The sequence below is a fragment of the Oculina patagonica genome, chromosome 12, assembly GCF_052425735.1.
Source record: "Oculina patagonica isolate OP01 chromosome 12, crgOcupat, whole genome shotgun sequence".
NCBI lineage: Eukaryota > Metazoa > Cnidaria > Anthozoa > Scleractinia > Oculinidae > Oculina > Oculina patagonica.
Genome location: NC_135769.1, coordinates 9,846,733 through 9,874,413, shown reverse-complemented (window position 1 = coordinate 9,874,413; position 27,681 = coordinate 9,846,733). Strand labels below are relative to the sequence as shown.

Here is a 27,681-nt window from a genome sequence, read left to right as displayed (position 1 = left end):
AATAAAAACAACCAAGATTGAAAAATCAGTGACCTTCAGTTTATTATTAAATCACAGTTTACCAAACGTTAGTTTAAGGAGAATAGAGCTTGTTACCTTACCAAAATTACTTCAATTTCTTAAGTATTACGCTAGAAAAATATGCTTTAATCCTTAAACATGATGTTCATACCTGACGATTTCATCAATGACTTTTACTGATCAACAGTTTTTTGTACTGTATATCGTTACCGTGCCAAAATCATCATTAAGTTCAATCCCCAATAAAACTGTAGTGTAATCAAAATTCCATCAGCACTTGTATTTTTTAGTGACATATCAACACACAAAATATAAATTAAGGGTTGCCTTTTCACAAAAACAAAAGGAATAAATAAGGCAACATTCTGTTCAAGTATTACCATAATAATTCTTTCGTGTTTTCCTAAGTTTCAAAACTGTTATTTTCAGTTTTCCGTTAAAATTGCATATCAGAAAAAAAGAAAAAGATAACAACTGGTAGAATTTCTACTGCTCCCCCCCCCCCCCCCGGATGGGATGCTAGTCCATCGTAAGGTAACCCATTTATACATCAGGGTGAAGAGTGGCACTATGAGAGTGAAGTGCCTTGCCAAAGAACACAGCAGAGTGACCCCAGCGAGGGCTCGAGTTAGCCAGAAGGCCACCGCGCCTCTCACGAATTGTACCTCTTTTTTTTCAAGAATTGCCTAAAATTATTCCCATGGTATATATTAATTTTTTGATCCCCTTTATAAACTGTTAAAATAATGATAATAAAAATGATGATGCCTATTGTGGCGAAATAATGATGCTCTTGTGATGTAGTGCTTCACACTAAAGACAATGGTAGTTATGTGTACAAAGCAAGTGCTTGAGCCCGGACTGCTGGATCTGGAGTGCAGCACACTAACCATTAGGCCACCGCGCCTCCCACACGAGGAGAAAGCGAGGCGACGTAGACAGTCGGGAAATAAGTGCCAGTTTTGGCAAATCTTCTTTTAAGCACTCAAAGATTCTCCGAATTACTTCATCCAATAAAAAATTAGCGCGAGCGTTCACAAGTACTCCGAAAGCAATCGCGCGTACAAATACGTCATGTTGCTTAGCAACTTCTGAGACGAAAACCGCGGGCTCGTTCACTTCTCGAAGAAGTGATGTCGCCATCGACTGACACTTGTTCCCCCGACTGTAGAAATCTAGAATCGAAAAGAAAAACTGCTCTCTTCCCATTCCCTCCACGTTTTTACCACTAATTTACATAATTCATAAACTCCGCTGGCAAGTCGGGTCTGAGCATAAGAAAGCGACTACCCATAGTCTAAACAAGTTCGATAGGTTGACTGGTAATATTTTAATTCCAAGAGTGACCAACACTTAAATTTCCCTTACAATATCACACGTTATGAAGTACACAGTTAACGAGAATAAAGAAAATCATAGACTAAGCAACATTCATGATGAGCTGCCAAATTCTCACAACTTAAATTGCAAGAACTCTACAGCCATTAGTAAGGAGAGTTAATATGTCGGGGTTGGGGCTATAAAAGGAAATCATCTCTAGAACACAAGTCGAGGAACTGTGCCACGGATTTCAACCAAATTCTAACAAAAGAAAATGGCCACCAAATTGAGTTAAATATAAAAATAACCACATTAAACAGTGAAGGGATATTTCCATAACACGGCAAATACAAAAGAAGGTACGGATGGACAAAAATTGAAGAAGATTAAAACGGATTGCGATATAGGTTTTTGAAAAAACTGTTAGGCTGAACAATTGCCAAAGTTAGTTTTGTTTGTTTATAACTTTTAATTATAACGCTCGGGAGACAAATTTGTTTGTAATGAAGTTATAGTTTTGTCATTTAGGTCGGTCCATAGAAATAATTTCTTTGCTAACATAAACTTTCATAGAAAGTATCTGGCAAAACTCATCCGTGGCATAGTCCATTTAACAATCCTCTACAAACTTGTGCCTAACTCATTCATGCTTGGGTCTATGTTCCATGTTACTTGTTCCACTTTTACTGTCCGACTCATGGTGTACTCCAAAACCACCGATGATGGAAGGCCAAAAGTTCCACACGGTCCAAACAGTCCAGGAACCGAAGAAAAGAATCCAAAATGCTGTCACGTGGAAGGGGAGGGGTATGCTGAGTGTCTCCCAACCAAACTTGATGCAGATCAACACTTCTGTAGAAACTATAGCTGCCACCATCCAGGCTTGCTGTCCAAATCGTTTGCAGGTTCTAATGATCAATAACAAGGGATTAAACAAATGTAGAAAGACTTCTTATTTTTCCACACAAAAAGGCATGTCTCTAACAAGCCTTAGTAGAAACTCATTCGCGAATCTGATTAGTTCTCCCGTTGTTTGTATTCTAAGATTTTTGGCTTAAAAGTACACAAACTGTAAGTTCTTGAGTAATAAAACAAAGACTACTCGCCCTCGTTTTCTACGAGACATAGTTGACCGCAGCTGCGCCACGTTGACTATTCGCTCATTGAAAACTCGGGCTCGTAGTCTAATTGTTAAATGGATAATGAGCATCGTGCCCAGTAGACCACCAATATAAAGGTTGACCTTATTAACAAGAAAAAAGAAAGATTTGCTATTCTCAACCTAACCAATGATTTTCGCTGTTCTCTTGCTAGCCAGGGCGCTATTGCCTGCCTGACTCAAGCTATACTATGTCTTATTGAGGCACCATTCACCACCAAAGCACTTTTATGTGTCTAACATAAGCGCTGTTCTCTGCCATACCAAAGCGCTATTCTATGACTAACCAACGCAATATACTCTGTCTTACTATGTGCTAATCTCTGCCTAACCAAAGTGTGCTATTTCCTGCCTAACCTATCGGTATTTTCTACCAAATCCAACGGCAATTCTCTGCCTTGCTTTAGACCCATTTTCTCCCTAACCACTGCTCTCTGTCTAACAAGAGATGACGGACTAGTCTCGTTCCCAGATCTCGCGGGCGAAGCCGAAGGCGAGATCTGGTCAAATCTGATTTGTACCACGTGATTGCCTGTCAGGAATGTGGCAGGGGAGTCAATTGCGCATGTCGGCAGATTCTCTGTTTTTAAACATCGTTATTCGTTTGAAATAGCTTTATAAAATGCTACAAAGAACTAAAACGAAATCTTCTTGTCTTTTGAGGCCGACTGTAAACAACGAAAACGTCCCAAAAATGAATATATTATGATTGCGTGCATGATCTATAATTTGCATAAAATACAGACATTGAATTCCCTTGAGGCTGCATCGCACGTTCAAATTTTAGCGCTGTGACAGCCATGCTTTGAAACAGCCAATCAAAAAAATTGAATTTTCTTATACACTTGGCCAGAACTCGCCTTCCGGCTTCGTCTAACCCGCGAGATATGAGAACGAGATTAATGACGGACAACAAGCTAAATCTTTACAGCTACATTACATGATACAGTCTGGTGTCTCCCCTATTGCCTTACTACATGAACTAATTAGTCACCCCTAATTCCAAAATGACGCATCGGTCAGCAGACTTTTCCCAGAAGTAAACTCAGTAAAGTTACTTTACAAACTTACGGGTCATCCATGTATCTGAACGTTTCATTCAGTGCCACAGCTCCGATACCAAGAAACAGGGCCATGCGAACTTGCATGATAAAGTGAGGAGGAGGAATCCACAAAATGAACTTGAGGTAAAACAGGTTCAACTCTGCCGTCAGGAACTGCACATTAAAATAAATAACTACAGTAAATAACCACACACATCTGTATTCGTTAGCTTCACGTGATGAGAATAAGGGATAAAGCGCAGCCACACAAAAGCAACATACAATCAAAGCTCCTGAAAGTGGACACCTTCGAGTAGTAGAAAAAGTGTCCGTAACTGGGGCAAGCCGCTTAAGGGTATGTTCTTTGCAAGCGGCCACTAACATTGTTAAGGGATAGCCGGCCTCTTACCCACGCAGCCGCTTTGGGGAATGTGTAAACAAAGAGTTTGTATGGGAATTCAAACGTGGTTTGGTCAAGGATAGCCTTAAGTTGAGCTGCCCGCTTACGAAGGTGTCCATTAGGGGAGCTTTGACTGTATTTGAGCAGCAACCATTCCGAGATACTACACAAATCATCAGTGTGAAATATTTTGGGTCGAATCACAAAGGTCTCTTGAAAGGGGGCGTAAAGAGAGAAGTTAATTAAGGCTTGATTAACCCTTTAATCAAGGGGGGGGGGGGGGGGGTCGGAGCAGAATTGGGTCATCAATTTTTGAGCCCCCAAAAAGGGGTGGGTTATGTAATTTTGATCTACACGTAGGGGGTGGGTCATCTTATTTATTCACTAACCTTTATAGTTCCAAGAAAAGCTGCATTCATCAGTACATAAAATTGATAACGTTCTCCATGTGTGCATTTTTTAATAATTTCTAGCGGTTTCAGAAGGCCCAAATATAAAAATTTCCCGGGGGAGCATGCCCGCTGACCCCACAAGATGACTTGTGATCATAACGTCAGGTTTGCCTGTCTCTCTTCAACATATATAGATTTTGGGCTTTAAGCCTTTTAATACCAGTAAACTCAAACACTTTGGAAATATGAATGATGGACAGTGGTTGTAGTTTCTGTTATCAATTTCTGTATAAAAATATTAACTCTTCCATAGTTGTTTATGAATTTATATTACATACTGTTTCAGTTTTTGCATATGTTTGTGGTTAAATTTTTCCATGGACTTTACACAAATATGTGGAAAACTTACAAGAGACTAGTATAAGAAGTGATAAATTCATTCTTCTTTGCTGTGTTAAGAAACGGGAAAAGACGTACATGGAACAGCAGTGTCCAGTGTTAGGATGGTATATGTAGGAAATTTCACTTACAAACTGATGTCCAATCAAAAACCTTCAACCCCTAACATATAATAAAGACTTGATTGGTTCATTTATTTTTTAGAAAGGGGGGTGGGTCATGTAATTTTTAACCCCCTATCAGGTGTGGGTCAGGCAGTTTTGAGCCAGGAGGAAGAGGTGGGTCACAAATTTTCGAGCCACCACTTTTCCAATTGCTCCGGCCCACCCCTCCCCCGTGGTACTTATTGACCAGTCCCTTATCGTATAAATTAAGAGAATTTGTTAAAAAATCAAATTAATTTCCCTTTGGTGATCATCTTATAAATTCTCATACCCTTCTTTTTGATTAAGTATTGGTTTTGTGAGAAGAAATTTGAACTTGGTCACTCTTGGGACTTGAAAGAGTTAACTGAGTTATAGTAAGATTTGACTGTAAGTGACTTGACATACCACAGCAGCAATTCCACACACTGCAAGCCATCTCTTGAGGCTTGTGGTTGCCTTCCAGTCGTAAGATGTCCATGAATAAGGAGTGAATTGTTCAGCCACTCTCCTGAACTTACCACTGAAAAGAAAAAACGTTTGCAGTACAGTAAAACATCCCGAATACCGTAGAATTCTGGTTATAAGCCCTGGGCTTATACAACTTCGTAAGGGGTTTTGGGTGGGCTTATAAGTGGAGGGGCTTATATTCGGGAGGGCTTATAAGCGGAAGGAAAAAAACGTTTCGAAACGAGCCTCTGGAGTGTTGATCGAAATACGTTTTTTAGTTAAAAACGCACAAAAAAGCAACATTTGGCCCTCTTCAGTACTGTCATCCGGTAGAGGGTGGCTTATATCCGGGGGGGGGGGGGGGCTTATAACCGGATGTATTTTTTTGTTTCCAGGTTGATGGGCCTATAACCGGGGGGCTTATAAGCGGGGGGGCTTATAACCGGAATTTTACGGTATATTGCAGGATTGAATATCATTAGCTGTACATACTCCTACAGTCATTTTAGAGGCAACCGAGGACAACGCCTGGGGAAAAATGAATTTATATTTTGCGGTGGTATACCGATTTTTCGAACCCTCGGTTTCTCGAAACTCCCGATTTCTCAAACTAACTTTCGTTTCCCCTGGAGGTTCGAGAAAATTGGGATTCCACTAGACTTGGGAGCTCGCAATTCTCCAGGTGTATTCAGTGTATCTACATGTATTGGTTAAAAAACAAGCTTCACCTTCAGAGTTCTTATTCTGCTTATTAAATCTTCTGTTTGGCGACTTTCTTGTTCGGGTTGCCGTCGTAGTTCAGTTTGCTTAAGCTCCCTGTTATTGTTATCAAATCAATGGCTAATACGCTATTGCGACCAAAACGCTAAGGTGGCAGCCTCCATAACGACAATTTGATTTTGTTAGCATAATCAAGGAAATAAAACAGCAGCAGTTTTTATTCCTTCACAAGAAAATCCGGCTTATGTATATATTTACCGTAGACCGACAAAATAAATTTTACGTCCGTTCTTAGTTGATAAATTGCGAAAGCGAAAGTGACAAGTTTATTCAATGACGTAAGGGGCTTTTTCGTGAAACGTGATTGTACGGTTTTATTCTTCGTGATCCGTGATATTAAAATAATATTGTCCGTGAACTGTGAATGATTATGATGGTATTATCCTACGCGTTTCGTTCGACTGTCGCAGACTTCTTCAGGGAGTTTTACAAATAAGAATTACATGCTTGTATATTATATAAATTTTTACGCAAGGCGCTACTAAGGTGTAGCATATGTGTGACATTTTTTTGTCATGATATACGCGTGACATTTTATGTAGTCCCCAAAAAACACTGTTTACTTAAGGTTCTAAATGCACAGCAATCACAATCTCACCAACTTTTTTAAGACCGTAGTTTGTGGTCCCGCTGAGATTAGAATATAGACGCTGTATACGCGCGATGGAGTTCTAGCGGGCATTATTTTTTTTATAGAACATAGCTGAAAACTATAGAAGCCCGGTACCCCGGATATGCGAATTGTTTGTCGAATTTCGCTGAACGACTTCGTCGACTTCGCCTCTATTTTCTTGTTTTGTTGTGTAAATGATTCTTAAAAGCAGTAAGTTTTTATCAGAAACGTTTTACTTGCTTAAATGGAAGTAAGACAGTGCCAAAGGAAGCGACAGATGAAGGAGGAATCGTTGAAATTTGTTGTTTTTCTTTGGAGTTGTGTACACCACCATTTTGCCGTGAACTGCCCGAAATTGATTGGAAATTATTAAGCAAAACAAGCCGGACTCTAGAAACGCTTTGAGGTACGAAACCTTTTTTTAGCCACAATCTGAAGACAGAACACTTCACTTTTGTTCTTTTTAAATCGAAATTAGAGGCGAATTAAAAAAACTTGCTGCGAAACAAACGCATGAAAATTTTTCATTTAAATGAATTGAAGTAGGCTTAACCAAACTTGAATGCGTAAATATTTCAACTAGATTTGTCGGCTTTGTGAGAATCTTTTGGTAGTCGGAGAAAGGACCATTTTTTATTAATTTATTTATTTTTTATTTAATGCAATAGAAAAAATACAGACAAATAACGTATAAATATACAAATACAATAATTGAAAAAAAGAAAAAAAACTTACAAGTATAATATAGCTATTAGCACACTAGATAAAAAATTACAATATATCATTAAAATAATGCTTTTCCTGACCCTATTACTCATCCTACACTTTTTCAAAGTTGTATTTGAATTTTTACATTTGCTAAGAATTCACCATATTAATAGCAAATGTGAATGACATGGTATCTTGGTTTAGTTATAAAGAAGCCGCCAAAGAAAAGAATAAACTTAACTTTCACTTTACCGATGTTGCGTGCGTTTGTAAATACCGTAAGCGGCCACGAGTCTTGTAAGTTCTGTGCTCTTTTTAATGCTATATTCTAAACCCACTAGAAGATGGTTTTCCTATGTCCTATAAGAAAATAATGCACTTTTGAGGTCTAGAAAAGCAGATCTCAAGCGTGCATTATTTTCTTTTATATAATAACCTGAATTCTACGCGCATTTTGATTGGTTCTTACTTATGATCTATTAGAGTACAGACACATGGATGACGTCACGCGGTGGTGTGACTCGCGCGCGTGATCAGAGTTCATAGTCCAAATCAGAGTTGTCGGCAAAGTTTTTCAAACTTGCGAGGCCACAACAAAGCAAAAAAAGTTCAGCTGATATTAATTACAAATGTCCAGTGAGAAACAATACGCCAAGCATCGTTCACCTTTCGAAGCATTTAACTGGGCGAAACAAGCTTGAAGAAGACAGTGAATTATTCGAGAAATTATCGGAAATCTGTATGAAAGTTTGACCGATGTTGTGCAATTGGACAACGCCACGGGAAACAAACGAATTGCGGTTGAACGCTTCGGTTATGTTTACAGATTTGAACAACTTTCCAAATCGGAATAAAGGTTAGTTTTTTCATTGACTTTCAATTGACCATTTTTCTGTTTATTTAATTAATCGGATTATAACAGTGCTTCGTGTTAACGAAAACTTAATAGTTAAATCAAAACAACTTAGCTCATCTTTACGGCGGCATTGCTCAAACTGAAGTCTTGTGTTATTATATAAAACAAATAGATTCCATTTTGCCGTGGGTCTGTTCAGTTATAGATCACAGAAGACTTCAAAATGTGGTATGAACATCATTGACCCACTCGGCTAGCGCCTCGTGGGCCACTTCTCTGTTCATACCACATTTTGACGTCATCTGTGATCTATAACTGAACAGACGCACGGCAAAATGGAATCTATTTGTTAAATAGAACATGGAAAACCATCTTTTAGTAGGTAATTTGAATCCATGACCTCACTGAACTAACTCGACACGGTTCAACAGCTACCGCAACACAAAACGATTTCCATAATAACCTCCAGGGCCGGGGCCGTGCTAATATTAGAAACAAACTGAATACACATTTTGATGTTTACTTTTCGTGTGTCCAATGAGAAATAACTGCCATTTTACAAAGGCTCTTATCTTTCTTTTCGGCTTTCCCACACCTCGCTTATCTGTCCCAGAACCGCCAACGCTGATGAAGAACATGAATTCTTCCACCACCAAAACTGCTACCGAGGGATACAAGCAAAGCTCTCTTCCCGTGCAAAACAAGTCCGGCAAAACATTCATACGAACGGATTTGAACCCTCAAGCTGGAGACACCATCTTGGATTTAGGTTGTGGCACAGGAGAGCTATCTGCATATATGGCTGAGCTTGTTGGACCAAAAGGGAAGGTCGTGGGTGTAGATCCCGACAAGGAACGACTTCAACTGGCTCGACAATCTTACGGTGAAATCAAGAATCTTTCATTCGTCGAAGGAAGCTCCTTGCAATTTCCAGGGATTGGCTCGGAGTCATACGACATTATCTTTAGCAACTATGTCATTCAGTGGATCCCTGACAAAGAAGTGGCGTTCCAGAACATGTACAGAAGCCTTAAAACCGACGGGAAAGTTGCGGCACAGTATGTCAGCTATCTATACCCATTTATGATGAGCGCCTTTAAGGAGCTAAATCCGGAGAAGTCAGGCCATATTATTGGCATGTTCAGCTTTGAAGAAAGGGCAAAGGTCGATGAATATTGTTCTGCTGCAGGATTCCATATTATCAGCAGTTATGATACTGAAATTGCACAGTTTGTGTTTGAAAGTACCGAGAGTCTTCTGAAGTGGCTTTGGTCGACTACACATGGTTTGTTTGATCCAGACTTGGTAACCGAAGAACGTTTGCAAAGATATTATCCGTATTCAAGCCGTGAAGGACAACCGCCTTTCGATTTCCGTGGAATCAAAGAAGAATCGACTGTGTGTCGGTTGGTAGCCGTGAAACAAGTCTAGTAAAACAGCATTGTTATAGCATATCCATGATACGAGGGTTTGAACCTTGTTTCACTGACAGAACGTGCGACATTTTGTTTTATTGCCAGGGTGTTGTTAGGAATGTAGTTTTCAAATTAACGTGAAATGAAGCAGAGAGCGCATCTAAATTTGCGGACCAAAGGTGACATTGAAGGAACTGGCAAGTGGTAATCTCTTCAAAATAATTTAAATGTAACTGTACAAAAAACTTTAAATCAATAGAGGTATACTTGAAATTCCGTGACCCGACTTTCGTGAAAACAACATACGCAAATTTTTAAATCACGAGCAATTATGGGATTAATCAAAGTGGCTATGAGCCACTGAGCTCGGAAAATGAATTACGACCGGGTTACAATGTCGAGGCCACTAACAGAACTGAGTTCGTATTTATTTATTGGTCATTGGGTCAAGTAGTGCTGCCAGGTTAATAGGTGCAATGTTTTTCCCTTTTTTTCATTAACGCACGTACATATTTTTCTTAATTTTAAATTACATTGTTCCTTGACAATGCCATTATTTCATAATTCTCACAATAGCTAAACCCGCTCTTATCTCATATTATTTACCACCAGTAACAAAAGATTAATGGAGTACCGGTTAGACACCTTAAATTAGTAGATGTTGACAAAAACGCTAACCCCTAGTCCATGGACTACCCTAAAATGACATACACCTGTAATTATACTACTCAAATCCGAATTCATTGATGAGATACAGTAATAAAGCCGAGAACGCCACAAAGGGAGTTTGCTGTGGAATTTCCATGTTGCGTGACACCCCTCTATCCAAAAAAATACAAGTCATATTTGCATTCAAACTTCATGCAAAATGTTTTTTCACTGTTAATGATTGAGAAAAGAGCATGAGATAAAAGTTGTATTAAAAGAGTTCCAAGCCGTTGAAGCAAGTGCGTTATAGCAGTCCCAGGATTATGTTTAAACATACTCCTTGAATGCTCGTTCTGATAGAATGCAAGATTTCACGACTTTATATCCGTTTGAATAAGTTGAATATTGATAAATGAAAGCAATTTGTTAATAGTGTTACTGGTATATTGTCCAGTTCCTCTAGACATATTGCAAAACAAAGGTAATGCTTTAGCTACCAAATTATTGATAATAGCAAGTTCGCACATTACACTGCGCTTACAAGTAACAACTGAAGAAAGTGTGTTGGGAATGAATAGGTTTCAGGACAAGCCAAACACAAAACTGCAAACAGTCCCTGTAAGCAAATACGAGTGCAAAAACTGCCATGGGAAAACTGAGGCAAGAAGCCTTCAGTTTTTGCAGCTAAATGCTACGGTTTTTTACGCCTCTAGCACAACCACTAACGATAAATTACTGTACCTGTATGTGGGTATGCTCCAGAGGCCTCTCCAGTGATATGGCTGAAAACAAAAAGGTCCCAAACGAATTTTCATTGATGCACATTCATGAGTGGACAAAAAGAGCAAATACCCACACTAACGTTACCGAATTTGAATAAGAAGTTCCGCTATAAAAGGGACGTGACCTGCCCATTCTCACGTACAGTTATCAGTCAACCATGAAAGAAAATAAAGCTCAAAATATACCTGCAGGTGCATTTCCAACAGCAGTAAATGATAAAATGAGCACTAAGAATATTCTGTTAAAACACAGCCAAGTTATATCACATTTTTGTCCATGGTACTGTACATGTACGTATATACAGACTACTTTGGCTTTCTGAGGTTTATGATCTTATGTGTAACAGAGCATAGAGGAGGTGAAATTTGACACATGCTCGGTTTGCAGGTCGCTTGACTGCACAACATGCCATGACTGCAAAAGTACATATTAACAAAAATTCGCATTTCACACCCAAAATGTATCAAATGGGGGAGGTACTATTAATTTTATAGCAGAACTTCTTGTTCAAGAAGGAATTAAAGGGGATAGGTCACGGTATCATTAGGTAATTCTATTTATTTCCATTAATTAAGAGATCTAAACTTTAAGTTGGCAGAGCAAAAGTCATTTATTGGCAAAATCACGGCCACATAACAAACAAGGATGACTTTTGAGCATTGTAAATGACACTTTCACACAAATTGAGATAAACTTGAAAAAATGTCGGGCCAATGTTTTGCCAGTTTACCCGAACCCAATCCGTTTTAATCTTCTCGAATTTTGCCCATCCATGCCCCTTTTTGGACTTTCTATGTTTCTTTTGACTTCTTCTGCAGTTTTAATCTGTTATTGTGATATTTCAGTTAATTCTATGACCAGTTGGTCAGTGCCAAAATTGCCTAAAATTGCGTGACATAGCCCCTTTAAATGATGCACCTTTTGATGCATTTTTTGTACACGACATGATCTGCAAAACCTGCCAACAAATAATGGTCGGCTCATGCACATTAGTGTCTGACAGTGATTGTGCTGCAAATAAAACTAAGCATCTACTTATAAAAAGAGGGCATATATTTTAAGGAGTTCGACAGTTAGATGGAAGCTAAACAGTACCTTATTTCCTAGATATTCACACGTCTTCATACCAAGGTAAACTCCCAAGCCATTACAGACAAGAACATCCATAATCCACTGTTAAGGAATAGAAACACCATGAGTTACTACACACATAATTCATGTCGCAACATCACGCCACGTCATGCATTGAGCACACGTGCTGAGGAAACTTATTAAACACATATAGGGTGGGAAGCCGCTGTGTTAACTTCGCTTGCTGATTGCTCTCTTAAAAATAATGGTCGGTGGGCCTGCTTTTTTCGGGGTATATCACCTTTTCTGATAAATCTCTACTAATTGACAAAAAATGAGCAAAATTTGAATGTTAGAAGTATATTATTTTTTTCTTTGTCTTTTCCCCCACGCGATCGAATTAGTGACATTTTGCTGTTTTGAACAATGATTTACAAATGCAATTGTTAAAGACAAGTGAAATAGAGTATATTTGTTCAATTGACCCACTCAAATAAACTCGGACAAAGGAAGTTGGCCTGCATCAATTCGTCTACAACTATTTTGTCGCCAGAAGCCGCAGAGGTCATATCAAGTGACGAAGTCCAATTATCCAAATAAGTGCCTTCTTACCAAACTAGCAGTGCTGGTGAAAGTTTAAGAAAAATATCAATGTTGGAAGATTTTCACGGGAACGTCTTAGCTTAAGTGGCCAGTGATATTGAAAGAATACTTTTTTTCAAAGAAAAATAATAGAAAATGCTGCACATGATCACATAGCATGCTGTAGTGTTTACTACAAAGACAATACATTTTATAAAGCAACATACATACATATGTTGTGATTTAAATTTATCTTTGGTTTAAAATTTTTCAAACCAGTTTGACTTTTATTTTTCATTGTCTCAAATTCATTATCATAATCTTACACAAAGGGAAATAAAAATCAAACTGGTTTGAAAAATTTTAAACCAAGGAAAAATTTGAACCACGACACAGACAGACAGACAGACAGACAGACAGACAGACAGACAGACAGACAGACAGACATACATACATACATACATACATACATACATGAAGGCCACTAATACTAAAAACTATAACTTATTATGAATTCGAATGAGTGAGAATTAAAAGTTAAAAATATGTAAAATCCTTAAACCGAGTAACTTATTTTCTACGACAGAATTAATGGTGTATTGACTTACATGATCCCACCAGCATTCACTAAAGTTTGGCAACTGATGCTCCAGGGAGTATTCCAAGATTTCAAATAGAACACTAATTACAGTCAACAACCAGTAATCACGAATAATGAGTGCCTGAAACAAACAGAAAATTTATCAATTTGTAAGAAAAAAAGCATTTGTCAAATTGTGACAAAAACCATGACTGTATGTAATAAAAATTTATTGTCATGGATCAAACTCAACAAACTTCTGGGTATTGAAGAAAATAACGATAAAATACTAAGCCACAACAAGAAATGGGAGCATAGCTACTGTTTTCTTTCATCATTATTGTGACAGTTTCATATATTTTTTTTTTTTTCTCTTTTTTCAGTTAATTTGTATATATTCTGTATTTCATTTCACTATTGTAAATACTTAAGCTTTCTATAATTGGTTTTTACTGCTGTACATTTCAAGTATATTGTAATAAAATGAAGTGGAAGCACTTTGAAGCATGCAAGAGCAGTTCTATTAGTTTAACTAGTTTTCCACTCATGTACAGATAATACAAATATTTAAACAAGGCATGCAACTTCCATATCAATGTGGAAGTTGCATGCCTTGTGTATTCTCTACACATATGTAGCACCATACCATCCAGCTTCGAATGGCCAGGCAAAGCGAGCAGTGAGAGCCTTCAAAGAAGGGATAGAGAAGATGGAAGAGGGAACCATGCAAGACAAGTTGTCACGTTTTCTGCTAAAGTACAGAACAACGCCACACACGACAACAGGGATATCCGATTACCGATAACATGACTCGCACGTGACTAGATTATAACATTCCTCCCCCTTAAGACTTTTGCTATTTCCATTTAAAAAAGTACACAAAAACGCTGAACTGAAGCATAACAAAAACAATCATTAATGATTTTCACGCAATGTATGTCACGCAATAACTCTCGTTGATTGCTAATCAATGTTCATGAGCAATGTCTCAGAAATTTTTAAAGTTCATAGTCCTTGAAACGTTCCGGTAAACGTCGGTTGCGGACTGGACGTGATGGTTCAGCCTCTTGTGTGTCAGACGAACTCGCGGCGACCGGCTTGGGAGGACTACTCGGTTGGGTTGTGTCTGCCGTGTTATCTGCCTCGGACCCCACTCCTGGTACCAAGATCTCAGGATTTGTCATTGTTGGGTCTTGATTGTGGTTTTTCCGCAAATGGTCCTGATGTCGTCGAACAACTCGACCATCCGGTAATTCTACTAGGGCTGAGACTGGGCCAGTTGTCTGCACCACAGTTCCTTTCTGCCAGGACTTGGGGGAACTGAAGTCCTTTATGAACACAGGATCACTGGCTTCAAAATTCCTGTGTTTGGCATGGTGGTCGTGGGTCTGTTTTTGATGTTCTTGCTTCTGTCTCACCAGACTTGCAGTGTTGGGAACTATGAGGTCGAGCTTAGTTCTCAGCTTTCTCTTCATCAGCAGCTCCGCTGGTGAAACCCCTGTTGTCGTGTGTGGCGTTGTTCTGTACTTTAGCAGAAAACGTGACAACTTGTCTTGCATGGTTCCCTCTTCCATCTTCTCTATCCCTTCTTTGAAGGCTCTCACTGCTCGCTTTGCCTGGCCATTCGAAGCTGGATGGTATGGTGCTACTTTGGTGTGTTTGATGCCGTTTTTTGAGAGGAAATTCTCAAACTCTGCACTTGTGAAATTGGGCCCATTGTCGCTGACGATGGTTTCTGGGAGACCATGGGTCGCGAAAATTTCCCTTAACTTCACAATGGTGGCGGCTGATGTTGTACTTCGCATTATCTGGACATCCATCCATTTGGAATGTGCATCGATCGCCACTAAATACATGTTGCCTTTGTATAGCCCTGCATAATCAATGTGCACTCTTGACCAGGGTTGACCGGGCCACTCCCATGGGTGGAGAGGTGCTTCTGCTGGGGCCTTCTGGTGTAGCTGGCATTGCTGACACTTCTTCACGGCATCTTCTAGTTCACGATCCATATTTGGCCACCACACATAACCACGTGCAAGGGCTTTCATTCTTGATATGCCCGGATGGGCATCGTGAAGCTCGGCTATGACTTGCTGTCGTCCTTGAGGTGGAACTATCACCCTGTTACCCCATAGAACGCATCCACCTTCTATGGTTAACTCCGCTTTCCGGCTTAAATATAGGTGTAGCTGTACATCCTGGCAGTGGTTTGGCCATCCATTAAGTGTAAACTGGTGCACTTTTGAGAGAACAGGATCGCGCCTTGTCCATTCTTGGATATGTCGTGAGTTGACTGGGGTGTGGTCCAGATGTTCTAACAGCAAAACTGTCTCTCCAGGTACAGGAACTGACTCTGGCATCTTGGACAAGGGAAGTCGACTTAATGCATCCGCATTGGCGTTTGTGTTCCCTGCTTTATAGGCAATCTTGTACTCGTATGCTGCCAAGGTAAGGGCCCACCGCTGAACTCTCGGAGAGGCTTGTTGAGGTACTCCTTTCTTCTCGTTAAAGAGCCCTTCCAGCGGCTTGTGATCAGTCTGTATGGTGAACTTCTGACCGTACAAGAACTGATTAAACTTCTTCACTCCGAAGATAATGGCCAAAGCCTCTTTTTCAATAGTGGAATAACCACGCTCAGCTGTGTTCAACGATCTTGAGACATAACCAATTGGGCGCTCTGTTCCATCTGCCATCCGGTGGGAAAGTACCGCCCCTACTCCATAATCGGAGGCATCACTCGCCAACATCAGTTCCAGATCTGGCTGGAAATGCACCAGGAGGTTTGCAGACTGAAGTAGTTTCTTGGATTTGTCGAAGGCCACCTGCTGCTCGGTCTTCCAAGACCACTTTGTACCTTGTCTAAGGAGCTTGTGCAGTGGTTCAAGTACTGTGGCGATGTCTGGTAAGAAACGATGATAATAATTCAGCATTCCCAGAAATGCTCGCAGCTGTGTAACATTCTCAGGCACTGGGGCATTCTGTATTGCTTCCACCTTAGCTTCTACTGGCTTGATACCACGACCATTGATCACATAACCACAATAGGTGACTTCCGGCACCATGAAGAAACACTTTTCTTTTCGCAACCGCAGCCCAGCTTCTGACAGCTTCTTGAGTACTGCTTCTAAATTGGCAATGTGATTGTTGTCGTCCTTCCCGCTGATGAGAATGTCGTCCATTCGCACAATGACATGAGGAATGCCTTGCAAGAGGTTTTCCATTGTCCTCTGAAAGATACCAGGTGCAGAAGAGACTCCGAAAGGCAGTCTATTGTACTGAAATAGCCCTTTATGAGTGTTTATGGTGGTAAACTTTCGTGACTCCTCATCTAGCGTCATTTGCTGATATGCCTGCGACATGTCTAGCTTGGTAAATTTCTCACCACCTCCCAGAGTAGCCAGAAGATCTTCTGTCTTCGGTATTGGGTAATTGTCCAGTTTGGACACTTGATTGACTGTGAGTTTATAATCGCCACAGATCCTTACAGTCCCGTTTGGCTTAGCGACTGGTACAATGGGTGCAGCCCATTCGGAAAATTCCACCGGCGATATAATCCCTTCACGCTCCAATCGTTCGAGTTCAAGTTCGACATTGGTTTTCAATGCGTACGGCACTGATCTTGCTTTGATGTATTTGGGTTCGGCGTCTTGATCGACGTAGATCTTCGCCTTTACTCCTTTTAGCGTGCCCAATCCTTCCATGAATACATCGGGGTATTTCGAAAGCACATTTTGAACTGCCGATGGGGGGTTTAGCTCGCTTGCCACGTGAAAGATTGTGTTCCAATGTAAGCGGATTTTCTCCAACCAATCTCGACCAAGTAAATTTGGTCCGTCGCCTTTGACAATGATGGCGTTTAAATTCTTGTGCTGGCCTTCATATTTTACTGGAACCATGACTGCTCCGAGTACTGGAATCTTTTCTCCTGTATAAGTAGTTAGGACTGCTTTTGATGTTTGAAGTGGACCCAATGCGTCACGCAATCTTTCGTAAGTTGCTTCGTTTAGTATCGTCTTCGACGCACCCGTGTCGATTTCCATCGTGTTTTTCCGTCCACAAAGTTCTAGATCCACTTTGAACGATTTCTTCCGATCGCTGGACAAATGATACATGGCATAGACATCATCTTGATCGGCGCTTTCTTCGACAAAATGTGTTCTTTTGCCATCTGGCCGGCGCCCACGTTTGGCTTGTTTTTGCGATTTTTTCTTTCCTTGACACACTTTAGCCATGTGGCCTTTCTTTTGGCACTTGTAGCACACTTCATTCTTGAACTTGCAGCTCGAGGGATCGTGGTTTCCACCGCAGCGATAGCACTCTTGTTTTGGCTGAAAATTCGGAGGTTTAGCTTCTTCGACCTTGTTGACATTGTTGTCGCTGCTGGGCGTCTTGCCGCCTAAATCCTTTACATTCCTGTTTGCCATTTCGGTCGCTGTAGCGATTTCCACCGCCTTTTCGAATGTGAGCTCCCGTTCGGCCAACAGTCGTCGTTGAATGCGATCATCGCTGATTCCACAGACGAGTCGATCCCGTAGCATGTCTTCGAGTGTTCTTCCAAACTGGCAATGCTCTGAAAGCCTTCTGAGTCCTGCGACAAACTCTGCAACATTTTCCCCTTCGAGGCGACTCCTGCTATGGAATTTAAATCGCTCGACGATCACACTTGGCTTCGGCGAGAAGTGGTTTTCCAGCTTTTCCAGGATCTCTTTTAACTCCACCTCGCCCGGTTTCTCGGGTTGTAACAAATCGCGAATTAACCCGTACGTTTTGCTTCCACAAACGCTTAGCAGGATAGCTCTTTGTTTCTCCTCGTCTTTAATTTCGTTTGCGGCGAAGTATTGCTCGAGCCTTTCCGCGTATTGAGTCCACAATTCCTCTGACTCCTTAAATTCACCAACGTTCCCGAAGGTTGCCATGTTTTTCCTCGTCGCCAATGTAATAAACCAAGGACACGAATATTGTAGATCTACATGCTTTAATAATCACGAAGAAGAATGAATTGAAATTGTACATTGCACAACAGGGATATCCGATTACCGATAACATGACTCGCACGTGACTAGATTATAACAAACATAGTATACATAGTAGAGTATCATAATATTATTTGATTCAACAAATCTTACCTTTGCCCACCAACCAAAGAAATGGGCAGGTAGAAAGACATCACACTTTTCCTGTTGAATATCAAAAGAACAAAGATGCACATTGAGCAGTAATAACACAATTATATTATGCATTAACTGTCTTCCTTTTTAACAAACAAATGTCCAGTTATCCAATCATGGTGAATCTAACATACTGTAATAACTGAGGACACCCTTCACAAAAATTCAATTGGTCAACTTTGTAGCTAAGAGCCGGTGACCTGTTAATTTCACTAGCTGAAAGGGAGGTTATCATCGGCTAAACTTTCACTAGAAAACAAAGACCTTGGGATAATTTTGGAAGTTATAAAAACCAGAAGAGCCGGCTTAGTTTTTTCTTAATACAACCCTGTTTAAAGGAGCTACATGGCGGACAACCCATCTTGAAAAAAAACTGTTTGTTGTTTGTAATCCGCCTTGTTCATAAGTTGAAACCATCCTTGGTTATTTTCGCATTTTTATTACTGTACTCAGGACTTTGTTGTTTTCCTACATTACACAACTATTATTTTGAGGTTTTGTTCAGTTTGGAAGAAATCGTAACATTGCTTATTAAATGATAAAAATGTTTCAACACAGTCTTAATTGTTCAACCCAAAGCAAAATCAATCCTTCAATTTCTCAAGTTGAAACGAACACTTCTCCTTGATAAATTCTTTACATTTATCTTGAGTGTAACTTCTGGCTAAGAATTAGTGGTAGATCAAAGCAATATCCACTAAGTGACGAGTAACTTTATTCTCATCACCTATCTACATGACAGCATGTGGATAATGTTAGGAGAATAAACACACGGATCACTACTCAACCTACAAGAAATGTATGGAAAGATCCCTTGGGATGTCCTGGTGTATACAGCCTACAGTCTTCACCGTAAGATTGCTCTGGCAGTGGTTTACCTAAATCGTCATCAAGATACTTTAACAACTGCCTTGCATCATCAGCAGTCTGAAAGAAAAACAGACAACTATTCAGCAAGATGGCATGTTTTTCTTCAAGCAAGCATTACTCCACATAGTTAGTATGGTTAAGTTCTAATTTTCAAGTCTGCGAATGAACCTCTCATGCACTTTTATGTGCCACCATTATTTACAATGTATGCTCTTTTTGTGACCATTGAAATGAAAGCTATCAAGTGTTTCATAGTGTACTGTTTATGCTATACAAGGGGGAACTTCTAAACTTTTAAGTGTGTGGATGAAGCCTTAACTAGTGTGCAGCCATTCAAATGAAAGCTATTGAACAGTACATTCACTTAAATTCACTTTATTTAAAGTTGAAATTTTATATTGATTTTTTTTTGGCCAAAATTTCTTCTTTTTGATAAACACTTGTGAGAATGAAAGATAGTAAGATGCTAAGTCATATTTTTTTAATTATAATATAATGTCAAACAAGCAGAACACATCAGGGTGTTCATTAGGCATCGGGGATCGGAGAATTCTCCGGCTACTACGTATAATTCTCTGGCTAAATTTGAATGCCTTTAGCCATTTTTTTATTCAGATGTGGAGCCGTTCAAAAAAATTATTTTTCGTTCATGTAAATAATGTACGGCGTTGAAAATTGTTTATATACATCTTGCTGAAATAGACATGTCACGGACATTAAAACCTCTTTATCAGTAATGAGTAATTTAAACGTCTTCCAACATTGATTAAGCTCTGGCTTTATACTTAAATAATAATCATTACATTTGGTACACTAATAAAAGAAAAACTTATCGACGGTTTGTGTGGATAAATTGGTTAGCTAGAGGCATTATTTTACGTTCGAAAGTCTTGTTTTTAATATAGAGTGAACTTAAAATAGAAGTTAATGCTTAAAATAAGACAACTGAAATCGACAAAGTCACGAAAGAAAACCGGACCAAATTAAAGCCAAAAGCAATGAACTTCAATTCGGAAAAAACGATTTTTGTGCTGTGCGCTAGTATGCAAATTGGAGATGTTTACGATATCTTTAATATGAGTGTCAAATTACTGCTAAGGCAAATGCAAATTTCGGTAATTTCTGTTTTAATTATGATTTGAGAAAAGTTAACTTTTATTTATTACTGTACAGGGAACAAAGATAAAATATTATAACAATAGAGTTGATGTTCGCGGGCGTAAATATGTTTTTGGCCCGACTCAGACTCATTTTAGCCCGAGCCGCAGGCGAGGGCTAAAATGAGCTCTGAGAAGGGCCAAAAACATATTTACGCCCAAGAACATCAACTCTATTACTATTATAATCATTTCAGAGGGCATTTCATTGAAAAAAGAATCAAAGACAGCAAGCGATATCGTGAATACACTGCCGGTGTGGTGTCGGCGTTTAATATTGAATGAAAACCATACAAGGTTAAATGTTGGTAATAAAACCTAACAGCAATGCACAAAATGTGTCAAGAAATCTCTTTTCTAAACTCACTTGAAAGGAAGAATTAACAGCAAGATAAATTGCGGTCACTTTGAAGTATTGAAATTAATTGTACAATTACTGAATTGACAGTTCGGCATGATTGCCTGTACCGAGCGTGTTTCGCTCGAAGAAAGACTTACGTTCACTTCGCCGCCGTGCATGGAGCTACTCTGACTAGAGCCATCCTCTGCACCAACGACTTCACTTGTGCATGTAGTAAAAGGGCGACTTAAAATCCCAGAACATGCACGTTTTTGGGAGCTGGAGCTGTCCTTAATATACGGCGTAAGGCTTTGTTCGTTTTTGTGCTTGGTAATGGCGCAAATTTGCTTGGCATCAACTCCAGCTTGGTGAAGACTGGTTATTGTAGAAGCTCGGACACAATGTGCCGTGTAGATTTGAGAAAGGCCAGCCTTTTTAGATATCTTCGGCATCAACTGGGAGAGTGAATTCTTTCCCAAGGGCTCGTTTTTGTACCAACAAGTTCCCGATTTGTCAAAGTTTATCAATGGAGTTTGAAAGAGCGCCACACACTCCGGGTGAAGTTTAGCGAGCATCAGTTTCAACGAGGCTACTGGATCCATCGGCGAGCCAGGTATTCCGTACATTCTCACGTCCGTGTAATCTTGGTCCTTCTGTTTATTACCCCCTTGGTAGTTCTTAGACTGCTCCGTATGCCTTATGGTGACGTATTCTTTGCCTTGATCGTCTTCTTTGAATTCGAGGGAATTCTTTGTGAGTTCGCGCCAACCTTCTCTTCCTCTCCTGCCCAGATAATAGCAGAGATTGAACCAGACAAATTCTTGAAGCTTCTCCGGACATTCAGTGGAGAAATACGACTTAAGTTTCTCCATATCTCCAGCTTCGATTGGGCTTTTGTGCTTCGGCTTCGGGTTACCTCTTTTATAATAAGATTTACAAACTGCTTCAAACATTTTGTTTGCTTGCAAAAACTCGCGATCTTTTAGAATGTTGATGGGTCTTGAAAATGGCTGGCTGGTGATTGTACGGTGTATCGCAGCTCTAATACCTGTCAAGGCACTTGGTGTGAGATCCTTTTTCTTGTTCGTTTTGACTTCTGCATAAAATTTGCGAAGGATGCCGCTAAATTCAGTTGCACTCACCGAGTGAAGGTCGACTTCAATTTGTCTCTTGTCGCGCCATTGATTAAATTTTTTCATGCCCCATGCTGTTTGTTTTTTTGTGTTTTCGGGCATGGATTCTTCTTCTATTCTCTGTAGCTCTTCTTCGTCCAACTGAGACGACTGCGAGTTTGTATTTTCGAAAGGTTCAGCCATTTTTCGATAGTAAAACGTAACCGCTTGAAGTTTGAGGTTAAAGCTCGCTTCGATTCAAACAGCGCTTGAAGTGCTGCCAGCCAGCAAGAAAACGGCGCGAACCGTTGAATGGATTCCAGTTCTCATTGGCTGGTTTCGTTATCTTCTTGTTTCTGATTGGTCAACGGCAGCGGGCTAAAATATATTTTAGCCCGCTGAATTCTCCATTTTAGCCCGCAAAATGCGCCACAATGCCCGATGAAATGATTATAATTATTGATAATCAACCCTCCAAGTTTATTCTTTTTCCTTAGTGGCCATTTGGCCACCAACTGCTCAAGTTTGGTCACCAGTGAATACTTTTAGTCGCCAAATTAAGCTCACGCTTTCAATCCTTCTTCTCAATTTTAGTCGCCAGGCTGGCGACTTCAGTTCCAATTTAGTCGCCAGCTCCAAAATTTTAGTCGCCATGGCGACTAAAATGGTCTTAACTTGGAGGGTTGATAATACTTTATAATTCATTTCATTCAAGAAATTGTTTTTTAAACTAAACACGCAAAGTTTTGTGACTTTTGTGGTGAGAGCGAATGCATTCAATTATTTTCCGTCTGGCGTGTTGTCGCCCGGTTGTCGCCGACAGATCAAAAAGCGAGAATATGTTCTCACGTCTTGTGCGGTGCTATTTTATAGGTTTTATTATTACTGTGAGCGTGTATATTTGTCTCAGAGAGAGAGAGAGAGGATTTCTCACCGACCATGTCAAAAATAACACATTTTTTTGCTCCTACAAGCAGTGGTAGTGGAAAGCGCTCAAATGCAAGTTTGTTTAGTCGCTAGCTAGAGAGAATTAAAATTTGCTGTCAGATAACAGGAAATGGCATCTTAGAGGATTCAACAATCCAAAATTTCGTGAGGGGGGGGGGCATGCCCCCAGGACCCCTAGTATAGAACGAGCTACGCTCGTTCCGTTAAAGAGCTTTGCTCTTTACAAAACAATTCTCCGGCTACTTTACACTATTCTCCTGCTATTTAAAATATTAATGAAAACCCTGACACATACCTGAAATAACAGGAAAATTAGAGACAGTTCATAAACAACACTTAAGCACAGTATAAGACGCCAGAAGGCTTAAAAACAAAATAAAGAGAACTCAAAGTTAAAAACAGTTTACATGTTACACATCATATATTTTCAATTCATATACATTGTAATTATATACATTTTTTAAAGGCCAAGTCATCGCTAACTAGCTTTTTCTTTCCCTTTTCCCATCCCCCTCCTCTACTTCTGTTTTTATTGGGTGGGTGCTTTACTCCTTCCACACACAGACGCACAGTGTACATGTACATAATGGGATTATAGAAAGGTACACATCATGCATCTGAGTGCCTTCAGAATTAAACAAGCTTGCCATGCATATTAACCAAACTAGCATTGATATCACATGTGCTGGTTGGTTGACACCTCTATCCTGAAGGACAAAAGCTGGTGTGCCCTGCAGAAAAGTCGGTGCCTGTTGCTGACAGCACCTTGCGTGACTGACCAGTGCAATGCAGGAACGGCATTCTCTGCCGCAGCTGCTGCAGACATGGTTTGATCAGGAGCGGCGGCTGCTGTATGTTGCTTGCAGCAAATCCTTTTTATTGCAGCATGTTGTGTCTTGGTTTTATATTTAAATGAGGTTAGAGCAGTTTTAAATTGAGTGTCGTAAAACCAAAACCAAAGTAATTACTCTGGCCAATCACAAAGGACACAGACAATCCAGTGAACCAATTAAAACTCGAAGCGAATACATGTAGCTGGCATGAAGCGCGGGAAAACGTGCGCGAGCGAGTCACGATTGGTTTTGGTTTCAGTTCTGATTGGCTGAGAAAGTGGCGCGAGGTTTTTAGGCCAATCACTTTAGAAGCGTAGTAATGCAAAACCAAAGCAAACGCGAATTACTTTCGACACTCAAGTGAAAACCGCTCTAAATAAGCAATTTAACCAAGTTTAACCACAACAAGTGGGTAGTCAGCTGTCCTGGTGGTCAGCGGTTACTAGCTCTTGTCAGGCTCAGTGCTTTGCGTTCTCGGACATTACAGCGCGTGGTGTCAGGTCTTCGTTCCATGGAGGGTTTTCAGGAATGTTTTGCGAGTTTTTCCCCTTCCTCCCTCCCTTCCCTGCTTCTTGTTATTAGTTATTCATTTTTCCACTAATTTAATCAGTGTGACGGGTGTCTGTGTGTGGGGGCTCATGGCTGTTTTGTTGGGATTGCCAGCCTTGGCAGCTTTATTCTATCTGGGGAGGGCCGGCTGACCTCAGTGGAGGCCCTCCCAGGTATCCCAGGCACCCATCCTCCATATTCACCAGGCAGGGGTTAAATCAAAATAAATATAATTGTGTTATGTATGTATGTAAACCAACATAAATGTTACATACCTGGATGAGGTCTTTTAAATGGTCCATCACTGATCTGAGTCACACCAAACAATAGAAATACTGCAATGCAGGCTATAAGCCCTCTGAAATGATAACAAGAAGTAGTTAAAATAACACTTTTTATTGAGTTAGTCTGGAGGATATTGAGTTATCCTGGTCAACCATCCAGGTTAAGACCATTTTAGTCACCATGGCAACTAAATTTCTGGGGCTGGTGACTAAATTGGAACCGACTAACATTGAGAAGAAGGATTGAAAGCTTGAGCTTAATTTAGCGACTAAAATTTTGGAGCTGGCGACCAAACTTGAGCAGTTGGTGGACAAATGGCCACTAAGGAAAAAATAAACGTGGTGGGATGCTGGTTTGAGTGTTTATGTAAAACTCCAACAAGGATCGCAATGTCGGAGATTTTACATCTAGTTTATAAGACTCCTCTTACATTATATAGAAATGCTGATTCCTTTTGTCCTCTCTCTAGCAGAAGGGGTGGGTTGTTGTTATTTCATGATTTTATAGCCTAGTGGGTGCTTAATTTAATTAGGAAACACAAGACCTTCTCATGTTTCATTTGCCTGCTAACACAGCAAGACAGTTTCTTTCTAAAGAACTTTATCAGTTTGATAAAGGTTAAAAGGTAAAGTCTGCATTTGAGCTTAGCGCCCTATCAGGCTGGAAGTTAAAACAGTATTTTTTTACACGTCTATTATTTCAAATAACTTGTAAGTGATACATGTAAGCTCATATATGTCTACAGTGTAGTTGATGTTAATCCTCTATGTTATTCTCATGTTAATGATATTCTTACCTCTTGGCATTATATTCACTATTTTCATTGGGTTTCTCAAATGCTCCAACATAAACCAGGACACACAACATTATTAACAGGACTGTCACGGTGTGAGCTCTCCTGAGAAATACAATAAGATTTATAACAGTTTTGTGAGTACAGGACTTGTTGGGAAAATCAAAACTGAGCATACATGCAGGGCAAATTCAATGTTTAACATTTTGCGCAACACATGTAGTTTTGCAAGTCATTTCAGGGCTTTTAATGCGTTTTGCAGTGCCGTAGCATGGGGAGAAGCCAGGAGGCTGGAAATGCTCAATTTCAAAATCTCCCAGGGGAAGCACTCATCCGGACTACCTTAGAAGCTTGCACCTTTTAACTTCGTAGATGCAGTAAGGACACTAGAAATCACCTTCGGGCCAGCATACTATAGTTCCAACTTGCTTTAAGGGCAAGCTGGAAATTCCATCTGCTTTACACCTTGCTTATTGGAAGCCCTGCATTTCCTTAGAGGAGCATCTACCTTAGAAGGGTGTCTACTTTCAAGAGGTGCTGAACTTAGAGAGGCATCTGCCTAAACTAGTTGTCTACCCTAGTAAGGTGCCAACCCTGGAGAAGTGTCCCCCTTATAGAGATGCTGTAGAAACAAGTATAGCAGCCTTTAAGGAAGGCTGACTGCCTAAGAGGTGTTTAACTAAGAAAAGTGTCTAGATCAAAGAGGATGTTGAACTTAGGGCAGTGCTAAGTCTAGTCTGTCTTAAGTCCAGTCCAGTCCAATCCAGTCATTCAGAACATGTACAACTGTAGATTTCCCTTTAATATTTCATGCTCACTTGCCAGATGAAAAGGACCAGGTAAGCCATCTGCCAGATCAATGGGCCCTTTGTAGCTAATGGTTGCATGGTGCAAACTCTACCTTGCTAGTAACCAAGCTAAGTATTGGAACATCCAAAACTAAAATGTTTGTTTTCAAAATGTCTGGAGGACCATTCTGGGTGGTCGTTAGCATTTTTGTGGTTCCAGAAATATCCATACCCACCCTATGGAAGGTCCGAGGGGGTAGGGGATCTCAAAAGCCAAATTTTTTAAAGGGAAGTGTGAAGCTAAACTGGAACTTTCAGAGGGGTGCCCTATTGGGGGAGGGGGGAGGGTTCAAACCAAAACTCCTCCATGTGGGAGGTATGGATATTTTTTTTAGAACACCACAATAATTATATCCATGCACATGGGCTAGATGGCTTTTTCAAGACTGCCTCATGTCAACCCATCTAGCACTATACACATCAGCTTGCAGTGTTGTTTCTATAAGGTCAAATCAGTGGAGCAGCACAATGGTAGGAAAATGGCCGATTCCGTCTATAGCGCGCGCCTGAAGGGAATCACGGTAGTTGTATTCATCAAACCATGCGCAAGACTCAGCAACGATGAGTCTCGCCCGTGGTTTGATGAATACAACTACCATGATTCCCTTCAGGCGTGCGCTATATAGAGGGAATCGGGTATTAAAATTATGCAACTTTTCCAACAGCGTGCAACAAATACAACCCCTCTACCCCTACCCTCCACAAAAGATTGAAATCTCTAAAAACATGCAAATTTCCTGACAAATGCAGATCTTTACAAATCCTCCTGTACTTTTTTCTATTTAAACAAAAGAAATCGATTCTTAAAGCTGGACAGCTGTATTTAAACGAAAACCGGTTGGCTGGGAAATTCACACTCTTCTAAGTTATGAAGAGACCAATTTTAAAACAATTTAAACCTAGGTCTCATTTTTTGCCTTCATCTTGGCATTTTCGAATAACTATTGCTATAAAAAAATTGATAATAAAAAAAAGCATTCCTCGGGATCGCTTGTCGACCACAGCTAAAAATATCTACAAATAATCAAGTGGTCGAACACAAAATAAACCCCTCCCGCGAATAAAACGTTAATTTGATAATTAACGCTGTGTACTTGTGCGTTAAATTTCTAGCTCACCAGAAATAAGTATTAGTTCCATCGTCAGAAAATTGCTGAGTTTGCTTGATGTCCCACTCGCAGCTAATGCTGAAAGGCCGGGAATCTTTTTCTGCATGGCCATTAGCTCTTACGATGTCCTTATCAATGTGTGTCTGGCCATTTTGGCGGCTAGTGTCTTCTTTGGGCTTTCCCATTTGCTCTGAAGGCGCTTTCGCTAATGCACTAGCCAAGCTCTCCAAACTAAAATGATTTCGCTCCAAAGAAGTAAGATTACGAAACCGAAATGAGCAATAATGGCTCTAATGTGGAATTACT

General features: G+C 40.1%; 2 protein-coding genes across 2 annotated transcripts; one reads left to right on the top strand and one right to left on the bottom strand.

Moving 5' to 3' along the window:
• Positions 1–17: 17 nt before the first annotated feature.
• On the bottom strand, positions 18–27,681 carry LOC144633274 (phosphatidylserine synthase 2-like). The gene is made up of 12 exons (XM_078492121.1): positions 27,385–27,681; positions 25,422–25,523; positions 24,616–24,698; positions 23,254–23,321; positions 19,324–19,458; positions 18,490–18,540; positions 13,392–13,505; positions 12,226–12,303; positions 11,089–11,129; positions 5,286–5,400; positions 3,572–3,717; positions 18–2,249 (listed from the first exon to the last, which is right to left on the bottom strand). The coding sequence occupies exons 1-12, from the start codon at positions 27,558–27,560 to the stop codon at positions 1,982–1,984; spliced, it is 1,377 nt and encodes a 458-aa protein (XP_078348247.1). The 5' UTR covers positions 27,561–27,681; the 3' UTR covers positions 18–1,981.
• LOC144633303 (demethylmenaquinone methyltransferase-like) lies at positions 8,921–9,867 on the top strand. Its single transcript, XM_078492168.1, has one exon. It carries the CDS (start codon positions 8,921–8,923, stop codon positions 9,713–9,715), a length of 795 nt encoding a protein of 264 aa, XP_078348294.1. The 3' UTR covers positions 9,716–9,867.